At 37.1% G+C, this 22,299-nt stretch overlaps 1 protein-coding gene across 15 annotated transcripts in view; it reads right to left on the bottom strand.

Moving 5' to 3' along the window:
- Positions 1-14,535: 14,535 nt before the first annotated feature.
- Positions 14,536-22,299, bottom strand: part of NBEA (neurobeachin) — a 457,966-nt gene continuing 450,202 nt past the window's right edge. For all 15 annotated transcript variants that reach the window (XM_041719826.2, XM_041719812.2, XM_041719807.2 and 12 more), the window contains 4 exons: positions 21,105-21,206; positions 17,688-17,884; positions 16,825-16,976; positions 14,536-16,328 (listed from right to left, as the gene is read on the bottom strand). In XM_041719826.2, the coding sequence (XP_041575760.2) occupies positions 16,238-16,328; positions 16,825-16,976; positions 17,688-17,884; positions 21,105-21,206 (542 nt within the window). In that variant the 3' untranslated portion in view covers positions 14,536-16,237. The remainder of the gene's footprint in view (positions 16,329-16,824; positions 16,977-17,687; positions 17,885-21,104; positions 21,207-22,299) is intronic.

Here is a 22,299-nt window from a genome sequence, read left to right on the forward strand (position 1 = left end):
AGTCCCATTTTTGAATCTGAAAGTTTTAGAGTTTACCAAAATACCATCAAGCTTTGATAATTCCATTGTTAAGCAGGCATTGTTTCATAACTAACACTGTAAGAAAGTTTGCAGTTTTCTCAGGAATGTTTTTTCTATGACAGCCACTTCCAAGTTTTAGATCCCTTAGGATTTCAGATGCGCTTAGAATTCAAATGCAAAGCAGAGGCTTTAATGCAGGTGTGTGATCAGCTGGGTGCAAAAAGCAAAAGACCATTTTCACAATCAATTTTGGCTTATGCTTGGAACAGGAGCATGGAAATAATAATACATGGAAATGTATAAAACTATTCTGAGGTCAAAGTATCCTTCTCAAATGTCCTTTCTTTAGATATACGAGGTTATTCTTAACAGCTTCATTTCTGTAAAGAATTACCACAGCATTGAGACAGGTGCTATTGTGGCAGGACATCTGGAAGAGAAAATTCATCTTGGTCTCTACTCATTGAGTTAAACTGTCTCTACTTATTGAGTTAATCACTGAACTCTTTATAGACAGAAGAGGGAAACAAGCACTTTAAACCAGCAGATATCTTTTTTAAGTGTTTGTCGTAGAATGTGAGGAATTGTGGTCTTGAAACTCTTGTTTATCTCTTTTGTCAGTGAAGGGGTCAATAATCTCTGCTGTGGATGTGGCATCTGAGTTGTGCAACCTGAGTTGCACCTAAGCACCTTCTGCTTCTTGCTCCATTGTCTATTCCCAAGGACAAACAGGTCACAGCATATTCTTTCCATTCACCTTCTGTGTCTTTATTGACCTGTTGCTAAAAACAGTCATTTTAAGATATTAAACAGATATTTCCTACTATTCACATTTGTTTCTTGAGTGTCTGGTAAATGAGATCTGCATTTTCATGAGTGACAAAAACTTGTTTTACTGCTTGCTGTAAAGCTTCTCTAATATGTGCCTGAAATGCTGGTCCTGTTTAGGGTTATTTCTTCCCCTCCCTTTTTAAGAAGGGTAGAATGTGCTGGTGAGGTCATGATATTTGATTAAGATCCATTATCAGGATGCTTACTTTATTCCTGTTAAGTCTCCTGCAGATGTGTGGCTCCAGATTATCACATAACTTAAAAGGAGTCACACTGTGATCTTTTCAGCTTTAGACTATTCTGCATTAAAACATAATTGCTATGCCTCACCCCAGAAATGTATATTTCTCGCCAGCTATGTTCCAGTCCTGTAAAACACTGAAATGTCTTTTAAACATTTTTGCCTATTCAGAAAATTATTGCAAAACTGTGCTTCTACAGCACCTCCTACCTAAGAATGCCAGAGCCCTTCACAGGCATGAATACTTGAGAGCAAAGGAAATATCATACTCAAAAGGTAGACAATGCAGGAAAATGGTTTATGAATTGACAGAGCTCACACAGCAGCACCATCATGGTATAACTACATTTTGCACAAGACTCTTTTTTTGGTGTCCACTCCTGTGCTTTAACCACATCAGCCCATAGGAGCACATTCTTCTCTCTCTTTTGAGAATTGATTTATCACCATAAGTATAGTTTATTACACAGCCTCATGCTGTAAATCTTTACTGCTCTAATGGCTGATAGGAGTCTGGCACCGCAGTGAGTTCCTGTTCATTTACTCCCTGGATATCGGCTACACTGCTGATGTGAGAATGAGCTTCCTGGGAAGTCTCTCTTAATAGAGAAATGTGAGAATAAAGAATTCAATTCTGCTGGGATTTTTCCCATTAATCAGGGTTCTGACTGGTTTCACCATTTGAAAAACCCTTTGTTTCCCTCATCTTCATTTTTATTGCATCCCAAGTTTTACAAGGAAACTTAAAAAAAAAAAAAACAAACAGAAATCAAAGGACCAAACAATAACTGTGAACTACTGCCTGAGTAGAGCAGTTTCTTCATACAGTGACACAGAGACAGTCTGCTTTAAAATGTGCACAGCTTCAGGTCTACTAAATATAATTTGTCTTAATACAGGCAATAATCAACACTGGATACATCTGTGAGGTGAGGGGAGGAAGAGGGCTGGGGAGACAAGGGATCCCACATATCTTTCAAGATTATTTCTGTAGTCTCATTAATTTATTTAGGGGCTTGGAAGGGATATTTAATTCACTACAGTAATTGCTTGCCATTGCAAGCAAGACTTAATTCATAAGCAGCCTGATATTGTAGAGTATTTTACAGTTCTTAAGTTGAAGGTGCCCCTGTGCTGCAAAGTACTGTCAGTGTGGAAAAGAGACACAGTAACGTGAAGGATGATTCTTGGAGGGTGTGTGTGAATGGAAATCATAAATGTAGCTGCAGTCCATATAGCCATGCCTGAGCCAGCTGAAAATAGGCTGTTTTGGGTAAGGCTGTCCCATGTCCACCCCAGACTGAAAGCTGAGTGAGCACAAAGGAAAATGGCAATGACTTTTCCTTCTCTGCTATCTGAAAGAACACTTCTGTAAAAAAAACACAAGTTCATCTCCAGGGAAGCTGACATAAAACTGTTCAGATCTAGACTATTTCTTCCATTAAATCTGTGTTACAGGATACTACTTCAGATTGTGCTTCAAAATGTTTCCTGTGTTCAGATCTGTCTTTGGGCTTTATGAACAGCCCCCATTACCTTTCTCCCTCATCATCTGCTTTCTCTGGGAACAATGAAACTGGACATGACTTCAGTGGTGCATGGGAAGCAGGCCCATTCTCATCATATCTGCAATGGGACTTAGGAAAAAATCCTGAATTATGGCAATGTATACCATAATTCAGAATGGAAATGTGTGGTTCTTGACCTTGCAAGTAGAGCCCTGTGTAACCAGGGAATGTCCATGGTCAGAGGGAAGGATTTGCAGTTTTTTGCTACAGTAAAGCTGGATCCTCTGGTAGCCAGACTTTTCATAAGAGAAGGGGTGTCCCTCTCCATTTGGAGATCTCTTACGGGTGATGAGTCTCCTGAAGGAGATTTTTTTTGCTGAACACTTCTTTAAAATAACCTTCTTTTCTTTCCCTGGTTTCTTTTCCCTGAGCTCACTGTGATTTTCACTTTGGTCCTGCCTCAGCCCAGACGTACTGAACATCTTGCTCACATTAGGTTGCCCTGTATAATAAAGGAGTGGGAGAGTGTTGAGAGTGAGTTGAGGAACAGTTCAGGGAAAGAATTTAATGAGGGAGGCTTACAAGTAAGTAGAAGGCTGAAGCCTTGTGAAGGGTTAAAATCTTTCTGGGGTAGAAGTGTTTGAGAGTGGTTTTCTCAGGATAAGGTCTGCATTTGTCTTTCCATTGGCATCACTGGAGCCCCATTGCCTATGGATGGTAACAGCAGTGTTTACGTGTTTGTGAACAAGCCTAGTTCTCCACACAACAGTTCTGTGTAACAGTTTTTGGGTTTTGTTTTAAGGCAAACCTTGTATATGAAATAGCAACTTTCAGAAATTGAAGCCTCCCATTACTTCTAAGAAAAAAAAAATAGAGGGAATTGGGTTCATACTAAATATAGGCTGGTACAGGATTTAGTATGGAATGCTAATATCCTCACATATTTATCCTTATTTCATGAACCATCAGGTCAAAACATGAAAGAATGAACAGCCACAATAGAGATTACATATTGAAGTGAGAGTCATGAAGTTACAGAGAGTCATTCCTGATATTCTAATTTGTGGAAGACTTATTACCTGACATAGAATATCATATGTAGGCATATCAGAAGTTTATTTAATTTTAGTTTAGTCATGCTTTTTGAGCACCACTGCTGCTGGAAATGTGCAAACTTCCCAATGTTCAGAGTTTCTACATACAATGGTATGTGTAGCATGCAAATTATAAATATGAGGAACAAAATTAACAAAGGTGTGTGCAATTCTTCCCATTTTTGGTGTTCCACCCAAACGCTTGTTTGTCCTTTCCCCAGGACCATACTACATGTCCATATTACATGTGTATGTCGTGTGTGCCCTGCCCAACAGCACCGAAAGTTGCTAACTCTTGATAATTTGAGGGCAGACAAAGGAGCATCTGTTGTATGTTGTGGCTTCTTTTTTTTTTTTCTTTTTTATGTCTGCTGATAATGTTGATGCAAATACTTTGATCTTGAAGCAGTTTGACTTCATCGAAGAGATTCTGACCGTGTGGATGTCTAAGTAATTTCCATCAGCTCATAAATCTAAATAATTTTCAAACTCTCCTACTGGTTTTATGATCTCCTGTATTATAGAATCTGGAGTATTTTTTAACTCTTCCGCATTTCTGGCTAAGTCTTTGAGAAGGTGAAAGCTGAGCCTATAGTGTCCTGTTTCTGCGGCAGGAAGAGCACACACAGCATTTGTAGGCCTGGGCAGCTGAAGATGGCTTTCACCTTCTTTGTTCTTGTGCATATGTTTGTCATGCTTAGCATCCATTTTCCTTTTATGCCTTTATTAAAAACCTCCTCCCCATACAACATAAATTTTGTAGCCTACTTGAGCTTTCATTTATGTTGCAAAGGTCTCGCCATGGTAGATATGAATCAAAGACCGATACTTGAATACTTTTTTTTAAATAACTCCTGCGGTTTAGGAGAGGATTATTGTTACCATAAAATCTTCTTTTGAACATTTTTGATGAAGGGTGAACTCTTTCCATGCCTGAATCTGTGCAGTACCCACCCAGAAAATATATCCTGCTCAGACTTCCTCAAAATGCTCTTGACATTTAAAAAATGCTCTGGATTAAGGACTCCCTCACATCTCAGATTAGCACTTTACAGACACAACTTGGGGCTTCCTTTCTCTGATAAAATTGCTATATGAAAAGATGTTTCTTCCAGACTTGTAAGATTTCTGAAAATTTGTGATTTGTAGAAGAAATTACACTTTGCCAGAAGTGTCCAGATTGAACAGAGGAGGAAGGAGAGGAGGAGGACTTTCACACTTACCTCTCCTCAACTTCAGAGTTCCATATTAGACACTGAGTCCTTCTGGTCTCATTCAGACCAAATGAGAGTTTTGGCCAGATTTTCTCAGTAGAATGGCTCCAAGTAGGGCTATTTCATTGCACTGAATATCAGCAGGTTGAAATTGCTGAGGCATCTGTCAGAGAACAGTAACTATCACTGCTTTCCTCTTATCCAAATCCTGCAATAGCACTTTGCAGCTGGAAGGAAACAAAGAGCCATTACTTTCAGTTCATGCTCCTGATCAGGTTATATATTGATAGTTTGTGCTAGGAAGAAGGGTTTATGAGTGCCTCTGGCAACTGGTGGTTTGAGCTGTGCACCTATAAATTCCAAGTTGGCAATATCAAACAAAAATTATTCTCTGGCTATAGCCTGGGGTAACAGAGAGTGGGAAAAGCCAAGATGCACTACTAATCCATAACCACAGAAATTACCTCCATTCCAAAACAAACACTACATAAATTTTTTAAAGCTGGTCAACACAATATATATAATAAAATGTCAGTAGTGTAATTCAAACCAACCTTAGAAATCGTGATATATTGCTTTTGGTCTTTTATGCAGTTCTGTATCAGATTTAACTAAGAACAAATGTTGACAACCATTTTTTGAAGCTCATTCTGCCTAATGAATATTATCACCAAACCATTCTACTTCGATGACAATACTTGTTGAATTATTACCAGACAATACCTACACCCTAATGTAAATATACTAATTATAAATAATTTTTTTCTCCTTTAAAATGTCATAAACATTTGTGAAACTCTATGTAATTATTCTGTTGTTCACAATGCTACAGCTGAGAGCAGACTCTAATGTTAGAGATTTGGCAGCAGTTGCATTTGAAAAGTGATAAACCCATTATGTGTTTGGAATATATCCCCCCATCTGTTGACAAAGTAAAATTATAAAAAAAATTGGACTAAAATAAAATGTTTTTAATAACCAGTTTTCTTTCCCCCAGCAATAAAATAAACACAATCTAATAAATAAAATGTACAACAGTTTACAAAAAGACAATTTTTACCGTTTCATGGGAGATTTTGAAATTTTCTCCATGGATTTTCTCAGGTATTTCAGGCAGGTGTTTGTGCTATGGGTAAGGCTCACTTGCTATAATGAATTTCATTTTGCGGGAATCTACTTAACCCACCCTGCTTAGTTAAATTATTTAGCAAATTAAGTCTGCTTTTTTCCTGACTCTGCTGAATCTGTGCTCCATAGCTAAGGAACAGAAATTGGGATACTGTAAGAGCTGTATGATTCATAAGCCAATTGAGTTTAAAAGGCAGTTACAAAATACAGAAAATACGTGTTATTTTCAGATTTCTCATTAGGGCATGATGCTGCATTTTCATTTTTGTCCTTTGATAAGCATTCTGTCATTAGATCAGAGACCTGCTTGCACATGCTGAGACTTCTCTCCATTTCACTTCTCCCTTCCTCTGCCCTGATCATAGGTTTGGCTGCAAATACCTGCAGTAGCCACTGAACTCCCCAATGTGTTAAGACCTTCACTTAGTTTTGAATTATCAGAAGTTGCACAAGCTAAGGACACATCTCAAGCATGGTCCTCAAATGCCAGGGAATTTTTCTGCCTATTACTGGTATCTAGGAGCCTCTTCTTTACCTCATCTCCAGACCGTATTCTCGCTTGCTCACCTTTTACAAAAGGCTGCTGAACTCTTTGAGTACCTTCAACACCAAATTTTGGTGAATTTAGCACTTATTCTGTAGCCATCATCTTGTGATTTGAATTGCTCTATCTCATGTAAGGGATTCTTTGTTGCAGGCAGGTTGTATGAAATCACCTTTGATTCAAATCAGGATACAGTCAAATGCAAATCCATTTATTCATTTACAATATACAAACAAAAATCACAGTTACAGGCACTTTGGACCACAGGAGACAGAAAATCTTGCTGAAACTACTGTCACCAAGATCCAACCAGAAAACCCCCTCTCCCTGTATTTACCTGACTTGAAGCAGATGCTTGATGTATTACTTTGTACACAGCCAGTGGCTCAGGTTGCATTTCCCAGGGACAACCCATTCTCAGCAGGACATGCCGAATTTTTTAGCTCCTCCCACTCCTGAGGTCCTTTGTATTTCACTTCTCTTTCACTTTCCCCCATTGTACACATTATCCACTTCAACACTGTTCTGCTTATAGCTGTAACATAGCTCTGAGAGATGATGGTTGGACAGTGTGACTAAGCTTCAATACATCCAAAGAACTCATCTAATTAAGAATGAAGACAGTGGAGTACAAAAAAAAAGAGGGTGAGGTATCTCTTTCTGCTTCCTGATTCGCTTTACCTGACAGGTAGAGGAAGAAGCCATACCTGCAGGGCAGGGAGAGTCCAAATTTGTCAGGATCAAATGGAAAGGATGGACGGGATGATCAACACTAGTTTATAATGCATTAACTTCTATAGATATGAGGCATTTCCTTTTGAGCCAGTCACCCCAGGCTGTATTTGCTACAGGTGGAGAGAAAGAAGTATGTATTACCACAGAAAGATTTCTCTCATTAAGCATCTTAGGTCAGGTATGGCTCAAGTTCAAATTGCTCCCTCTCCACAAGTGTCTGTTTACATATTTCCATTTGCAATAATGGTAGCCTTTGGTGGCCTGTACAGATTCAGATATCTGATCTTGGACAGTTGAAGCCTTGGGTGAAAAATATCCTGGATTTAGTGGATGCCTTTCCATGCAGAGCAGGTCTCAGCCTGTGGACTTGAAACCCACCTGTGTGTTGGTAAGCAGCTCAAAGACACAAACTCGCCTCAATGAGAATCAGTTCCTTTGGGGACAACTAGACAGGAATCAGCAAGCTTTGAGTTTCAGTCTTCAGGAGGTGTTTTTACAAGATGGTACACTTCAAATGCTAATGATTATATTATTTAATTCAGGGGGGTCACACCAGACTTTTATTAGAAATTCAGATTTCAGCCTAGTTGTCTTCTCTGCTGGAAGACACTGAGAAAACTATGATAAATTAAGTGTCAAGTATGATATACAGATAAATGTTGCCATGAAGTGTGTTCCTCTGGAATTTAACCAGGCTCATAAGACAGTGTAGCACTGTAAACTAGATTTAGTAGTGGTAAAGTGAATTCAAAATGTCTCTTTTGTATCTGACTACCTGTCAGTCTTCTTTTGCATAACATCTGTGTGATGATAATTTTTTGAAATATATGAAACAAGTTTAAATTTTCAAGAAATGTTTTCTTACAACTATTTTGTAAGTCAGTGTAATTTTCTACCATAAATAGCACTGAGCTTAAGTGTCTGGTGTAATAAGTGTTTTGAGTCCCTTTAGCCTTCACATTCTCAGTTACACATTGATTTTTAGTGTAGTGGATAGATGAGGGAAAGTGAACTCGTTTGTGAAATCAAGGAATGCATCTGGCCTTTCCTTAATTCAGATATGGTCTTTCTGGGAAGCATTTAGCCTAACATTACGAAGTGTCACTTTCTACTTATCAGCTGGAACTGGCATGAAGGTGGGCTCTCCAGATCCACTTCACAGTCACAGTGACTGGTTTCTGAAAATAGAGAGGTCAGTCAGGTGATTCAGTCAGGCTGTTATGACAGCTGAATTCTTATGTTCTTCCCTGATTTCACAGCAGTCTCCCTAGATAAGGCTTTGAAAGACAGAGCTAATAGGGTGCTTGTCAGCAACATGGCTTTACTTGTTAGGAAGCTGGGGGTACTTATGTTACTCAGATGATGGTGGTGCTGCTCCCTATTTCCTTCATCTGGATATTCCTACTTCAGGGAAGAGAATGCTGAACAGCAGTGATGTGTATGATTTCTTCAGGCCAACTTGATGCCTTTCCTTTGAGAAGAGGGCAATGTGGTTCTTTTATCAAAGCCTTGGAAAGCCATGCCAAAGGATGGGTCGTTCATTCTTATCCACTGAGAAAATAGGATTGTTGAAGGACCTGGCTGTCAGCTTGCAATTCTTCATGTTTGTTTTCTGTCTCATATGACCTGGTTGCTGCTCAGCTCATGCCCTGTTGGCATATCTAGCATTACGAGGAAAAGTCTTTTGAAAATCAGATATATATAAACTATCCACCTGCTGCCTGACAATCCTAGTTTGCTGACTTTGGAGTTTGCTCCTCTTAATTGTCCATCACCCTGAAAACAATTTTTAAAAATCCTAAAAAAACCTTCATGAAAATGTTGCAGTTTTTGATAATCTCTGCACTTCTGCAATAAAATCAGTAACTTTTAAGTAAACTTGGCTAAAAAAGTGCCAAGCTATGCAAACTTACCAGTTTAATTTTTTTTTTTTAATACAAAGAACATCTTTGCAGCTGTGGGTGTATAACTAACAAAAATAGAGGCCATCAGCTGGAGTATTTTCAATAGTACATGTAGCCTGCCAAGTCTAGAAAATCTACTTAAATAGAAAAATAATTTTACATGGTTTTATTTTTGTTTCTGAAGTTTGGGTTACACCTATTAGGTACAATTAGATATGGACTCTCTAGTAACAGCTATTTTGAACAATAATAACCTTAGGGTGCAGCATAGCTTATTTATTTCTGTTTTGCTGAATTATATAATAAATATATTATAAGAATAAGATTGCACAAAATGTGCAAATAGAAAGAAAGGTAGAATTTCAAATGAGCTTGAGGTTGAAAGTTGTTTCACCAAAAATGTGGTTTTGAGCTAAAACTGGTTGAATACTCTCAGAGAATACAGAACAGTGAGGATATAGTGTTTGATATACTTTGCACATTTAGATGTAGTTTACACATACCAACTTAGACCTAAATGATTGAAGAATCCTCAATAGCACACAAATGGATAAGCGGTAGATGGTAAAATATAATTGCTAGGGAAACCTGGGGTTTTTTCTGTTGTTCTAAACCTTATTTAGCTGTTGTCTGTACATAAGCAAAAGTATTTGTATAGAATCCCCCTTAAGTTCCAGAGTCTTCTCAGAAATTATTTTACATCTAAAAATTACTTTTTCTTTTACAATGTTTTCCCATGCTTAGAGAAGATCTACTTTATCACAGAAAATAATACTTACTACACTTATTATCACACTACGTTGAACTCATTATTTAGAATTGTATGAGATGCATTTCAAAATCCAAGTTTTTCATAAAATCTCCTCTGTCCAAGTGTCAAAAGGCATTGAGATCAATATTAGACTGAAAAATTTAAGGTAAAGTATTCACTGAGAAGAGAATGTTAGACAAGAGCGACCACCGTGCCGCCTAAACCAGTCTTGCAAATGAGTTATTCTAGGCTGCAAAAGGGTTGTATGCATTTGCTAATTATCATCTTTTGCCAACTGCGTGTCACTCTGGACAAGCCCAGAACATATGCAAAAGCTCTGCAGTCAGTATACATCGTCACTGGCACTTAGGATACTCATTAAACTAGAAGATATATTCTGGTTTTTTGAATAAAAATACTTCTGTCTAAAATGTTGCTGTATATTCATCTATTGTGACATTTATACGATTGCCTTTTATATCTTCATGGTTTTCTCCCCAGTAATATATTTTCCAGTCAACCACTATGTACTTTCCTGTGAGTCTTATTGAGGAGCTAGGCTTGGTACCTGCCTGTAAAACGAAAGCTATTTTGTATAATTTACTGCAATGCATGGTTGAAATGCCAGCCTGTAGCAGAACACACATAACTACCTTAGTTCAATAAGGTCCAGCTGCAAATGAAGGTTTAGATGGACTGTAGGTGTTGTCCCTCTCCCACCCCTGGCAATTTCAGGGTCCAGTGCAGAAGGAACACATTTTTTAATATGAAATGTCTGATCATGCGCTCAAAATTGCTGTTCTCTTCCTGCCTTGAGTGAGAACATGGGTCCCTCAGAGGAGGGGTTTGAAGCCCAGGCTCCTCTTCCCCTACTTTCTCATGCTATTGGCTTGACTTGTATGGGATTAATAACCAGATGAAGGAGCAGAGGGGGAGTCAGTAGTAACGTGATCTAACTCAGGACCCTCTTGCCTCAGCCCCATGCATGAGGACCATTGGTGCCACACCTTGGCAGGGAGCAGTTGGTGCCTCTCACACATCAGCAGCAGAGTCGTGTGATGGCTTCAGAGAGCAGCACCCGCCCAGCCCAGCCAGGATTACACCTCTGCTGCCTCCCCTGCAGCTCAGGGGAGCACAGCTGTAGTCGAGCACTTCGCTTGGCCCTCGGCACTGCTGCTCCTGGGGATGTGCAATGTGCTTCCACCGAAACTTGGACTGTGGAGGCTGAGACATCAGGGGGAATCCTCCTCATTTTGGCCTGGAAACTGAACATGTATGGGATGCAAATGTGAAATCAGTCCTTGTCACATATTTGTCATTATTTTCAGGAATTCTAGCCCATCTGATATAAAAAACAGTTTCATTAATCAGTCAAGCTAACTCGCATCCATTGACAAATTATTCACACCAGAGCAGGACATAAGTGTTTCAAATCCAGGACAAACTGAGCTCATTCTGCCCACTGGTTGGTGGCATTTTTGTCCTCTCAAACGAGCTGGAGACTCTTTGTAGAAATTCCTCTACCTTGGGGTGCTGTTACACAAGGCAAATAAATTACCTGAGGAATTTTAAAGGTGGAACTATATTAGTCTGGAAATTCTCAGTGAAAACACTATATGTGTCACCTGTCCCTCCATGAAAAATATAAATTAAATAATAGGGATTATTAACTTCTATATGCTTGAGGTTAAATTTTCAGCTAATGTAAAATGTCTCAAGGCAGTGTATTCTGTAGTTTACCTCAAAGAGTTTAAATGGTATGGATGGGGTATCTTTTGACTTATTGATTTTGCCTTTTTTTTTTTTTTTTTAACTGATTAAAACTACAAAATCCTGGACAATATAGTAACAGAAAAAATGAATCAAATTATGACAGTCTTCATTGTGACATTATCCTATGGAAAATAGTAGTTTACAAGTAATTTATGGATTAATTAAAATAATAAGATTATTTACCATCACAATAATTGTGAAAGATATCATTTTGATGAGTTTTCAAATGTGTAAAAAGAATAACAATGATTTCATGAAAGACATCCAGCTAACATTGAGTACTCTTTTGATGAAGAACTAAGAGTCACTTCTATGTCAGTATCTCAAAAAATAGTTGTTTCCAGCATCCAAACTGTGGTTGCTCACCATGGACAGACCCATAAACCAAGCCAGCTGTTTGGCAGATTTTCATCTATGTAAATCCTTATGTAAACTAATTATATGGCCACAGCTTATAAACTTTATAAGAAAGCAATGACTGGACTTGTTTTTCTTATCAGTTTCACATATTGAAACTTAACTGTAGATGTTGCAAAATTAATCACTAGGCCAGGGAGTCTATAAACTGTACTGTATTGCATAGGCATATAAATGCCCAGTCCTTTTTTTTCTGCTTTAAATACCAGCTTTAGTCCATTCATGTTTAGAGTTTGGAAGTAACACACACACCCACACACCCAACACAACCACATACACCCCGAAGCCTAAATAAAACCAGTCCACAGTAAAGCCCTTGAAAATTATAAGCATAAACTGCAGCTTTAAGGATCCAAATGAAATATTCATATGTACTAAACATCTTGTATCAGGAGGTGGTTTTCTTGATGTTGTCATAAGTCAGCCCTTTGCTCCTTGTGCCTGCTTCAAATACTTTTATCCCTGGGAGCACGAGGCTTGCTTCATCCTGCTTGCTTGTCAGCGGGGTTGATGCACGGCATTATAAAAGGAATTCTCCACAACTGCTGCTCACAGGCAGCACTTTTAGCTCTACACACACAACCTGCAAGGTTCTCTATCAACAAATTATTATTTATACAAAGCTTCCCCAGTAAATTGAGCCTTTCTTTTATTATTGCTCATGTAGAGAAAGCAGCATTCTCCTCAACAGTGGTAGGATCTGGACGAGGAATATGCCTTGCAGCTCCTGCATCATTTCTCCTGGAAGGCAATGACTTGTAGTCCAGTGCTTAACCGAGGATGAACTGGCAGAAAGGCAGCCAATAACTGTGCATTATTTACACTGTAGGCATATTTTAGTTGCACAGTTGTATCCTTAAAGCTGCATCTCCCTTAGCTGAGAGATTTGTTGCATTTAACTGGTTTGGCCAAAGCTGCTTCATGTTCCACAAGCAGCTCTCAGAGACTCCCTGGAATCAGTAGCTCAGATTTCTAGAGAGAAAAAAGGCAAGATTTACTTTGTGACAGAAATGGGCAGTAGAAGCATTGGAAAAGACTTGTGACGTAAACTGGAGATCTGTGTGTATTGTCTGTTTACTATAAGAGGCCCTGAAACAGATGGGGGTACACTAATGTAATTAGCACAAATCAACAAATAAACCAAAGGAATTTTAATATCTTGGCACAATTATTATTAGTAGTAGTAACATAAATTATTATTGTCTTTTTTATGAGTCTGTCTTGTTTGGGTACCCCTACCTATGAATGAAATAGAGTGAGAGTATTTTTTATTCTTGTAACCCATGGCAAATTTCTCATGTAAAGGTTTGCATGGGCACAAAAGCCTCTAATTTGTGACTAGATTGTATTTAACACCATGCTGAGAGACTTAATGAAAAGAACAGTATTAATTAAAGTAATAGCAATATCTATTTTCTATTCAATTGCAATGATGCATTTTTAAATCAATTTGTTGAATAAAATACAAAATTAGGGGTGACATTTGTATAATGATGGAATGTTGGTTGTGACATATCAAACAGTTTCATAGGACACTTAACATAGCAATCCTCTCTTCTCTCATATCTCCCACAGCTTCAAACCAATCAAGTTAGGTCATTATACTTTCAAAGGGTGATTGATATAAATAGATATCTGCTAAAATGTATATTGTATTCTAATAAGGTTCCCAAATATTGGCTTTTGTTTATTTTGATGATTGTTTAAGGAATATTATTTCTAAATTTAAAGGAAATTACAAGGGCAACAAACTGAATTATTCGTTGCTATTCTGCTATTGAGAATTAGAAAACTTCTGGGAGGAAAATATTTTGCTTACCATTGTTACCTTAAATTAGACAACTGACACATAGATATACATATGCCACCACTTACTTGCTGTAATCTTTGTAGAGTCCTCAGCAGTTCCAAAAGGTAACTTATCCCCCCTGTTTTGTTATGCTGAGCAGGCAGGATAGATCTCTAACTTTCAATGCCCAAAATAAGATTAAATTTATTCCATGTTATCAGATACTGAGAGATATCCAAAATTTCTCTCATCAGATCTTTTCTCTTGGTGAGGTCTATTACATATGATTATTTCCTGCTCATAAGGGTCCTAAATATCCCTTAAAGGTTTAGATTTTTCTTGTTATTTTATACTTCTGCTAACCAAAGTAACTTTAGTAGCTTCTCTTATGACAATCATAAGAGTTGCAGAGGTCACTCTGTAACCCATGGGATTTTTTCCCGAGATCCCAGGAAAAACAACCACCCAGAAGTGCATACCTTTGGCATATAATTAGCACATAAGAATTTCTCAAAAATAATTGTTTGTTCATAATGATAATGGGAATGCTTTGAAAAAAGTTGCATTGGAATGAAAAACAATCACTGAATTCTTTGCATATTTTATTTTTCTTTTTGATTTCCAACTCACACACATCTGGCATATTTTACATCTTTGCAATAAAACATGGTTACAATAGCTTAAGGAATTTATATATCCAAAATATTTCACCATGATCTCAAGATGAAATGAACTTGTCTTCCAGATGTTCAATAGTCTCCCAATTCTAAGCTACAAACTCAAGATATTGCTTACAGACAGGTGATGAATAACTTAATCATTACATAGATCCCCATGATTTCCGGACCTTATAAATACAAACAACAATGAAGAAGGAAATTCAGGGCTAAACTTACTAATACAAGGTGGATAACAAATAAGTAATCACATCAATAAATAATGATATGTTCCTGGTGCAAAGTGCCAATACAAAGAATCCATTATCTTTTTAAATAAATGACTGCAAGTGAGTGTAAATTCTGAGAAAATTACATTCCTGTTACATGCCTCATAGCCCTACCGACACAATATGTACATCTATGACAATACAGTCACCAAATATACAAAGAAGAAACATGAATTAAAGTGTATATACCCCTGGGTGTGTAATTTAATCAGTATAATGTGCAGAAAATTATTCTGATAGTTATCATTACAGTATTGTAAAAGATGACGTGCCTTAGTCTGAGTGGCTTCAGGTGAGATTTTCAGAAGAACTGAAAAGAACAACCTCAGTCACCTTTGAAATGAAGCTAAGGCTGTCAAATAAACCAAGCTCTTCAGATTAAAAATAAGGGAAAAAAAACCAGTGGGGGCTCTCTTGCCCATAATTTATATGCCAAATGTTAATAATCCAGAAGTATAGCACTTTGTCTGTATTGGGAATCATTAAGCATTACAACGCATTAAACTGAACTTCCCTCTTTTCTCCCTTTCTCTCTAGTCTTTAAATTTAAAAGGGAGGAAATTAATTTCTACTGTATAAAGTATAAATATGGCAAATGATGGCTTTTTATCCAAATGCTTTGTGAGCAGAACTCCACTTAAGAGGGGTAAACTTTTTTAGATTCAAAAAGTGAAAAATGTGTTGGTGAAAATGTCAGAATTACTATTTGCTCCCAAATTCAACCCTTTAACACAAGCTGTACCCTTAGGCAGATCTCCAGTCTGATTTGTGTGAATGCACCTGTTCCTTCAAGACATCAGGTTTAAAGTACATGCAAGTTGTAACTCCACAATAAAATTAAGAAACAATTTTGTTCTTTATACAAGGTTTTACTTTTACAAAAGTATCCCTTTAAAGTTAAGATGTGCATCTGATGTACAAAGTATCAAACATATTTTTTTTAATCTCAGCTTGAAAAGAGGCTGGAGATGGGATGCATGTTAGGTTCAAAGCCTAAACATTGAAATAACTGGACACAAAGTTTCCCAGAATTTTCAAAAGTCTCTTGTGGCGCATCCTACTACCTTTTCTCAATAAACAAAGATATATGAAATAATTACCAAAACATTTCCTAATTCATATAATTTACATGATACAAGCTTGCTTTTCAGCAGCTGGTGTTCAGTTGTGAAAAAACACACAAAGTAAAATGGTTGCTGACTACAATGTACAGCTATTGCTGGGTGTAATGGAATGTACAACGGAGGTCAATGCAGACGTGGTTTTCCACCAGAGACTACACCTTTCTTTGCAGCACTTGTGCTCTCAGCTTTACCTGGGCTTTCAGTTCTTCACTGCACTTCAGTATCTGTTCTGATGTTCATAATGCCACCGGTTAAAATCTATATTAAAAGCTACGATGCTGCCAGAAGCCATGCCAGTAATCAGAGTTCTGAAAAAGATATCAAAGAAGCTGATGTTAATTCTCTTTTGCCTTCTTGAGCTATGGTTTTTCATAGACAGAAAACAGCTAAAAGAACAAGGCACTTTTTGCTACACTGTCTGAAGTTCTTAAACTTGGCTGAAAATCAGAAATGTATGTCAAACTTTTCCAATTGGTTTTAAGGCATTTAATAGGCACTACTGCACTCAGATCTAATCTGACTATTATTTATTCTTAAATTAGTGCAATTTTAGTCATATTTTGCTATCTGAGTGTCTGGCTTACTGACTTCAGTGAAATAAGACCTCACCTTAATGTTAAGTGCTTCCATGATGAGGTTCAAGTATCACAGTAAGTGTTGAATCAGATAAATTAACAAGAAAATAACTGAGTAATTTTTTCTTATACATCCTGTTAATGACTCTATGCCATATATTCAAAGTTCATAGAGATGTATACTTTCTGTAATTTTAGTATTTACATACAAATATAATGGAAAATTCACCTCTGATCATGAGACAAATCCATAGCTCTTATGCCAGCATCACAGCCAGGGTAAATATAGAGCTGCTTGAAGTCACAGGCCTGCCATACTTCCACTACACCATTGTCTCCTCCTGTCACCAGGTTCTGACCATCACTGCTCAGGAGGATGGCCTTCAAGAGAAAATGAAAAATACCAAGCACACAGTTAGCTTTTATAGAAATGGATCAATATTTGCAAAACTGAATTGACTTAAAACTATTTCTTATGTTCTGCCCACTTTTATTTGAAGCAAAATGCTTCCTCTCCTCTTTCTCTCTAGTCCAAAAATAAACCAACACGTTTTGTATTTTCAAAATTTAAACACAAATGTGTGGTATTAAACATGATAGATAACAAAAAAAGCTCCTTGGCTGAATCTGCCAATACTTGCATTCAGCACATTTCTACATACCAGAATTTGTTCTACAATACTCAGTGTTATCACTACAACCTAAAGCACAGCAGTGATCTGCATTCCTAATGCTGCTTCAAGTGCAAGTGACAGAGGCAGAGCCCTGCAGGCATGAATTCATGTCTTGACTAATAAATGAAGAATGAGGACTTTTCTGAGCATTTTGTTTCAAAGACCTATTTCCCACTGAAATTTAATTCCAAACAAAAATTGTGGGAATATTGTGGGCTCTTGTTCTTATTTATTCTGGAAAAGCTTAAGTGGATTTTGATATTTGGAGATGGTGATGAAAGAATGTGTTTGAACGGCGTAACCAGGAGACAGCAATTTTATATATATGACTTCCTCTAAACCATGTGGCAAATAAATTCAGTTTATTTTAATAAATAAAGGCAACACAAAACAAATTCTTGTTTGCATTTAGATTTACCCTGGTTGAATCATTGATCTCCATCTGAGCTAAGAGTTTGCCATTAATGCTGAAATTGCTGAACCGTCCTCGTTCATAGTAGATGATGCAGTGACCTTCACTAGATACTGAAATTAAGCGAGGGTACAGGCAGTTTTCTGTTCCTTCCAGGGCTCTCAGCAAGTCTCCAGTAATTGTGTGTACTAGGCAAGGACCTTCTGTATATGAAAACATAATATATCATATATTTGCTGTTTATACAAACGATATAGTCTGTGCACAAAAATGATGCATAATACACTTTTATATCACATTAGTGCTGCATAGATATAAGAAGCTGCAATGTTTACTTAAAGAATTTAAAATGCACAACAGAAGAGGAAATGCAAGAGCTAGCATGTTCAGAAAATAAATACAATATGCCCAGAAGCATATTATTCAGTTAGACTGGTAGGAGTTTCCCTTGATCTGTCTTCTAAAACACTCTTTTCTCAAGCATTCAGAAGCTTCACTCAGTGATTTTCTCCAACAACATGAACTTTCTTTAGCCTGCCCATTCACATTAACAAGATGTGGTCCCATCAGTGACTAGTGGGAGCAACTCCCATAGGGCATGTAATCATATGATTGCATATTTCTCCTATAGAAAATGGCAGTTCCTGTAGATCCTCTCCCCAATAAATATTTGTTATGCATAGATTTCAGTCCTGATTTGTTTCAGCAATGGGAGTCATGTGAAAGCAAATAGAGTCACAATGATACGTGGACAATAAGAAATTTTAGGAGATCACGCTGTAATTCCATTTGCTCCAGAGAGATTTTAATATGAGATTTTAATGTCATCTTATTACACTCATGAAAGAAACAAACAGCTATGAAATCTACAATGTACGATGCAAAACTAAGCTTATTTACATTTCAAGAACAATGAGAAAAGATTTTTTTGAAAGTGAGATCTGTATTCCTACTAAGAAAAAGGGTCTCTTCGCTGCTAAATGTCAAAGGAAATTCTAAATGTTTTCTTTTATGAATCACAGGATAATTCTGGACAGCACAGTAATCTCTCCCTTATACAACTTGTTCATGACCCTGAAAGTAAATTCATATTGGCAGTCTCAGCCACCTCCTGTTAAGTCCTTATAACTTCTTTGAAATTCACACAGCACCTGGGTTTGCCCAGGTAGAATGAATCAGCATCAGCACATTTATCTGTGAACCCTCTGATACAGGCTTTTATCTGTGTTTGCATAAAGTCTTATGCAGAGGGACCCCAAGTTTGGCTGCATCCATGGGATACCACTGTAATGGAAATAATTTATTTTTTCAAACAGTTGAGTTTCAGCTTTGGAAATACTGAAGTGCCAGGATATTACAAAAAGTAATGCCTTCACCTTTAGAATGATTACCTTGTCAGAATTTTCAAAAGAAAATACCTTCATAGCTGAATGGTCATGGGCACAAAATGGCACATCTGATTTAGGATGCCCTGTAAGGACATACACACTGACCATTGGGTTTGTTGGGTAAGAACGTGGAAGCTTCAACCTGATTCACAAGATTGTCCACAGAGGAGTCCTAAATGTGCTGTTTTCCTGCTTCAGTAGGTTCTCAAGTGCTGCATGTGTCGTCACAGTGCCACAGCCAGTTCCAGAGGAGCAGCTGCCCACCAGGAAGCACAGGCTGAGCTCAGACTGCATGGCGGGCAAATGCAACACTGCCATGAGATGCAATCTAAGAAGCTGGAAAGGGACTGAAACTAACAGATATGGAGAAAAAGCTTTTAAAAAGGCATATATTGGAAAACAGCAATTTAAAAAATTTAGCTCTGCACTTTTATATGGTTTAATGTTTCAAAAGGAAGAACATGGGAAGACTACTTCAAGAGACAGACTGGGCTTCCATTCCTCTTGATCAATTATAAACTTATTCTGAATTTGATTTAAAAATCTTTCATTCTCTATCAGCTTTTACTTCTAAAAATGTGAAAGTTACCAAAGCAGCAAGTAGTTAATGAATTAGTAGATAACTGAGTACAGATTCCATCTATATTAAGAAGAGGAAATTTGCAAGAAGATAGTTGGAAAGGGTGGACAGAGTGTATGAAGCTGCCTTAAAGGAGCAGCAGTGCATCAAGAAAAAAGCAGTGCATCAAGAAAAAAGATTTATCTCCAGCATCACTGTACATTCTTTTCACAAATGTCTTGGTTTTGCCTATGACTGCTATGTAGTATGCCATTACAAGAGTTAATGACCCATTAGGGTTTCCTGTTAAAAATGGCTTTACTCAAAAGTTTCACACTCAGCTTTAAAAATAAATGTTGAGCTTCAAGACAGTATAAAAAGCAATAACCCAGGAGCTCAGTTGTGAGCAAAACCTGGCAGAGCAAGCATCACATCCTTCTTACCCTCAGAAGCAGCAAACCCAAAAATGAGCACAAAGATATCCATGGGGATGACTAAAACAGGCATCTATGTAGATAGAGACAGCAAGTCACTGGATGTAGATGCAGGAGTAGAGTGGAGCTGAGATTGGAAGACATATAAGGAAAAAATAGGGTGATGCAAAGAAAGAAAATAAAAAGGGAAAAGAGATGATGAAGCACAAAAGAAACTAACAAAAAAGGGGAAAAGGGAGAGCCAAATAGGAAAGGAAAAGAGAAAAAGGTATGCAGTTTGACAAGTTAAGAAGCTGAATGAGAGACGTCAGTGGGGGAAAAAAGTGGACATGGAATTAAGGAGAAGTAGGAGAAGATGGGCAGAAGCATTGAAATGAAATAAATTAAGAAGAAACAGAGTAAGAAAGGATGAAGCAAATATTCATTGAGGCTGGTGCTTTATTTACATTGATTACCAGTCATACAGGATATTACTACAGGCTTGGAAAAGTATTTTGAACACTTGTGTTAGCAATTGTTGGGTGCTGTGGATTCCATAGACAACAGGGAGAGCCTGCAACTGCTCAGTATTTAGAAAACATCACAGAAAACCCTACTGGACAGAATGCTACGCATAGTCCCAAAGCAAACTGATCCTGCTTCCCTGGAGAGTGAGGTCAGTCCTACAAACTGCCTCTCAATTAAGATCAAGGTGAGAATTTTGAGCTGGTCCTCCCTGAAATACATGTCTCTGTCAACAGGTTTCTTTGAAATCACTAGATGTCATTGTAATTATTGTATATATTTTTATAAAATACACTTCCAAATCTAGGCTGAATAGCTGCATAAAATGATGATTGGAAGGAATGATCGACTTAATTTGTGTCTAAACTTGTAAGCAGAGATAGTAAATAATTTTCAGAGAAAAGTGCTTCAGACTCTCCTACAATTACAACAGATTTTAGGAATAATTAAAACACATATGTCTTGAGGGAAGTCAGAGAAATACCACTAAAAAAGAGTATAAAAATGTTAAGACTTAAATCATAAAAATGTTTCTGACCTTTAGCACCACTGATAACAAGTCCCAGCTCTGCACAGACTGACACGCAGACAACTTCATGGTCATGACCAGTTAGAACAGCGCGAGGAGCTGGATAATCACCTGTTAAAAAACAATTTTAAAAGTGAAAAAAAAAAACCAAAAAAGAAAACAAGAGTATGCCAAATCAAATACGGTTTATCAACAAAAGAACTTTGCTGTAATTTGCTTGAAATCATTAAGCATGAGAGGTGCAGTGGGATTAAGTATTTCATACTTAGGATACCGAGCAAAATGTGTTCAGATATCATAAAGCTTCAAAACCATAACTTCCCAATGCATTAATGAATTAATTAAAAGAACACAAAGTGTGCTGCTATTAAAAGCAGCTGTAATGTAAAGGTCTGCTATTGAACATATATGTCTCCAGACTTACTCTATGAACCTAAAAATTTAGGCTGTTCCTTTAATAATGATCCTAATTAGTTTCATGAAACTGCAGGCAGGAAAAAAAGAAAAGAACTCTGTTCTAGAAACATACTACTGCTGCATAGGTAATATTGATTCAGAGTCACATGGGATGGTCAAAAATTAAAATATGTCTAAAAATGGTTATTGGTATGTATAATAATGTATTTATTTATTTATAGATAGTATATATATATATATATATATTCATGACTGAAATATATTTTATTTTGATTTCAAACAAATGGGCATTTATAGAGTATTTACATGATGAACAGCAAAATTTCTATTGTTTCTGATAATAACAGATGCTGATGAGCTAATTGGTTAGCATTTGATATTGCTCCACCAGGCTAAGAAAGTCAATTGGCAACAAAAAATTAGCAACTTGCTAGATAGCACAGAGTTATATATCATTATATTTTCATTGTACAAATGAAATACAGAAAATTGCGATATTCAAAATGACTGGAGCTCTGCAAGTGTAGTTCACATACTTAAAGAAATTACCTAGGGAAGTACAGATAAATTACTGTAACATTAATTCTGTATAAAATAACAAAATGGTTAATACAACTTTTCTCAACAAGAATTGGAAGCAAAAATCTCATTAATACCAGTATTGGACTGGAAGATTTATCTGGTTTTGCTGGGATGAGGGGTACAGTTGGTAAAGATAGCTATATTAAATCAGGCTCCAATTACTTTTTTCAACATATTTGTCATAGTAGTACAATATTTTGATTTA

Source organism: Taeniopygia guttata, chromosome 1, assembly GCF_048771995.1.
Source record: "Taeniopygia guttata chromosome 1, bTaeGut7.mat, whole genome shotgun sequence".
NCBI lineage: Eukaryota > Metazoa > Chordata > Aves > Passeriformes > Estrildidae > Taeniopygia > Taeniopygia guttata.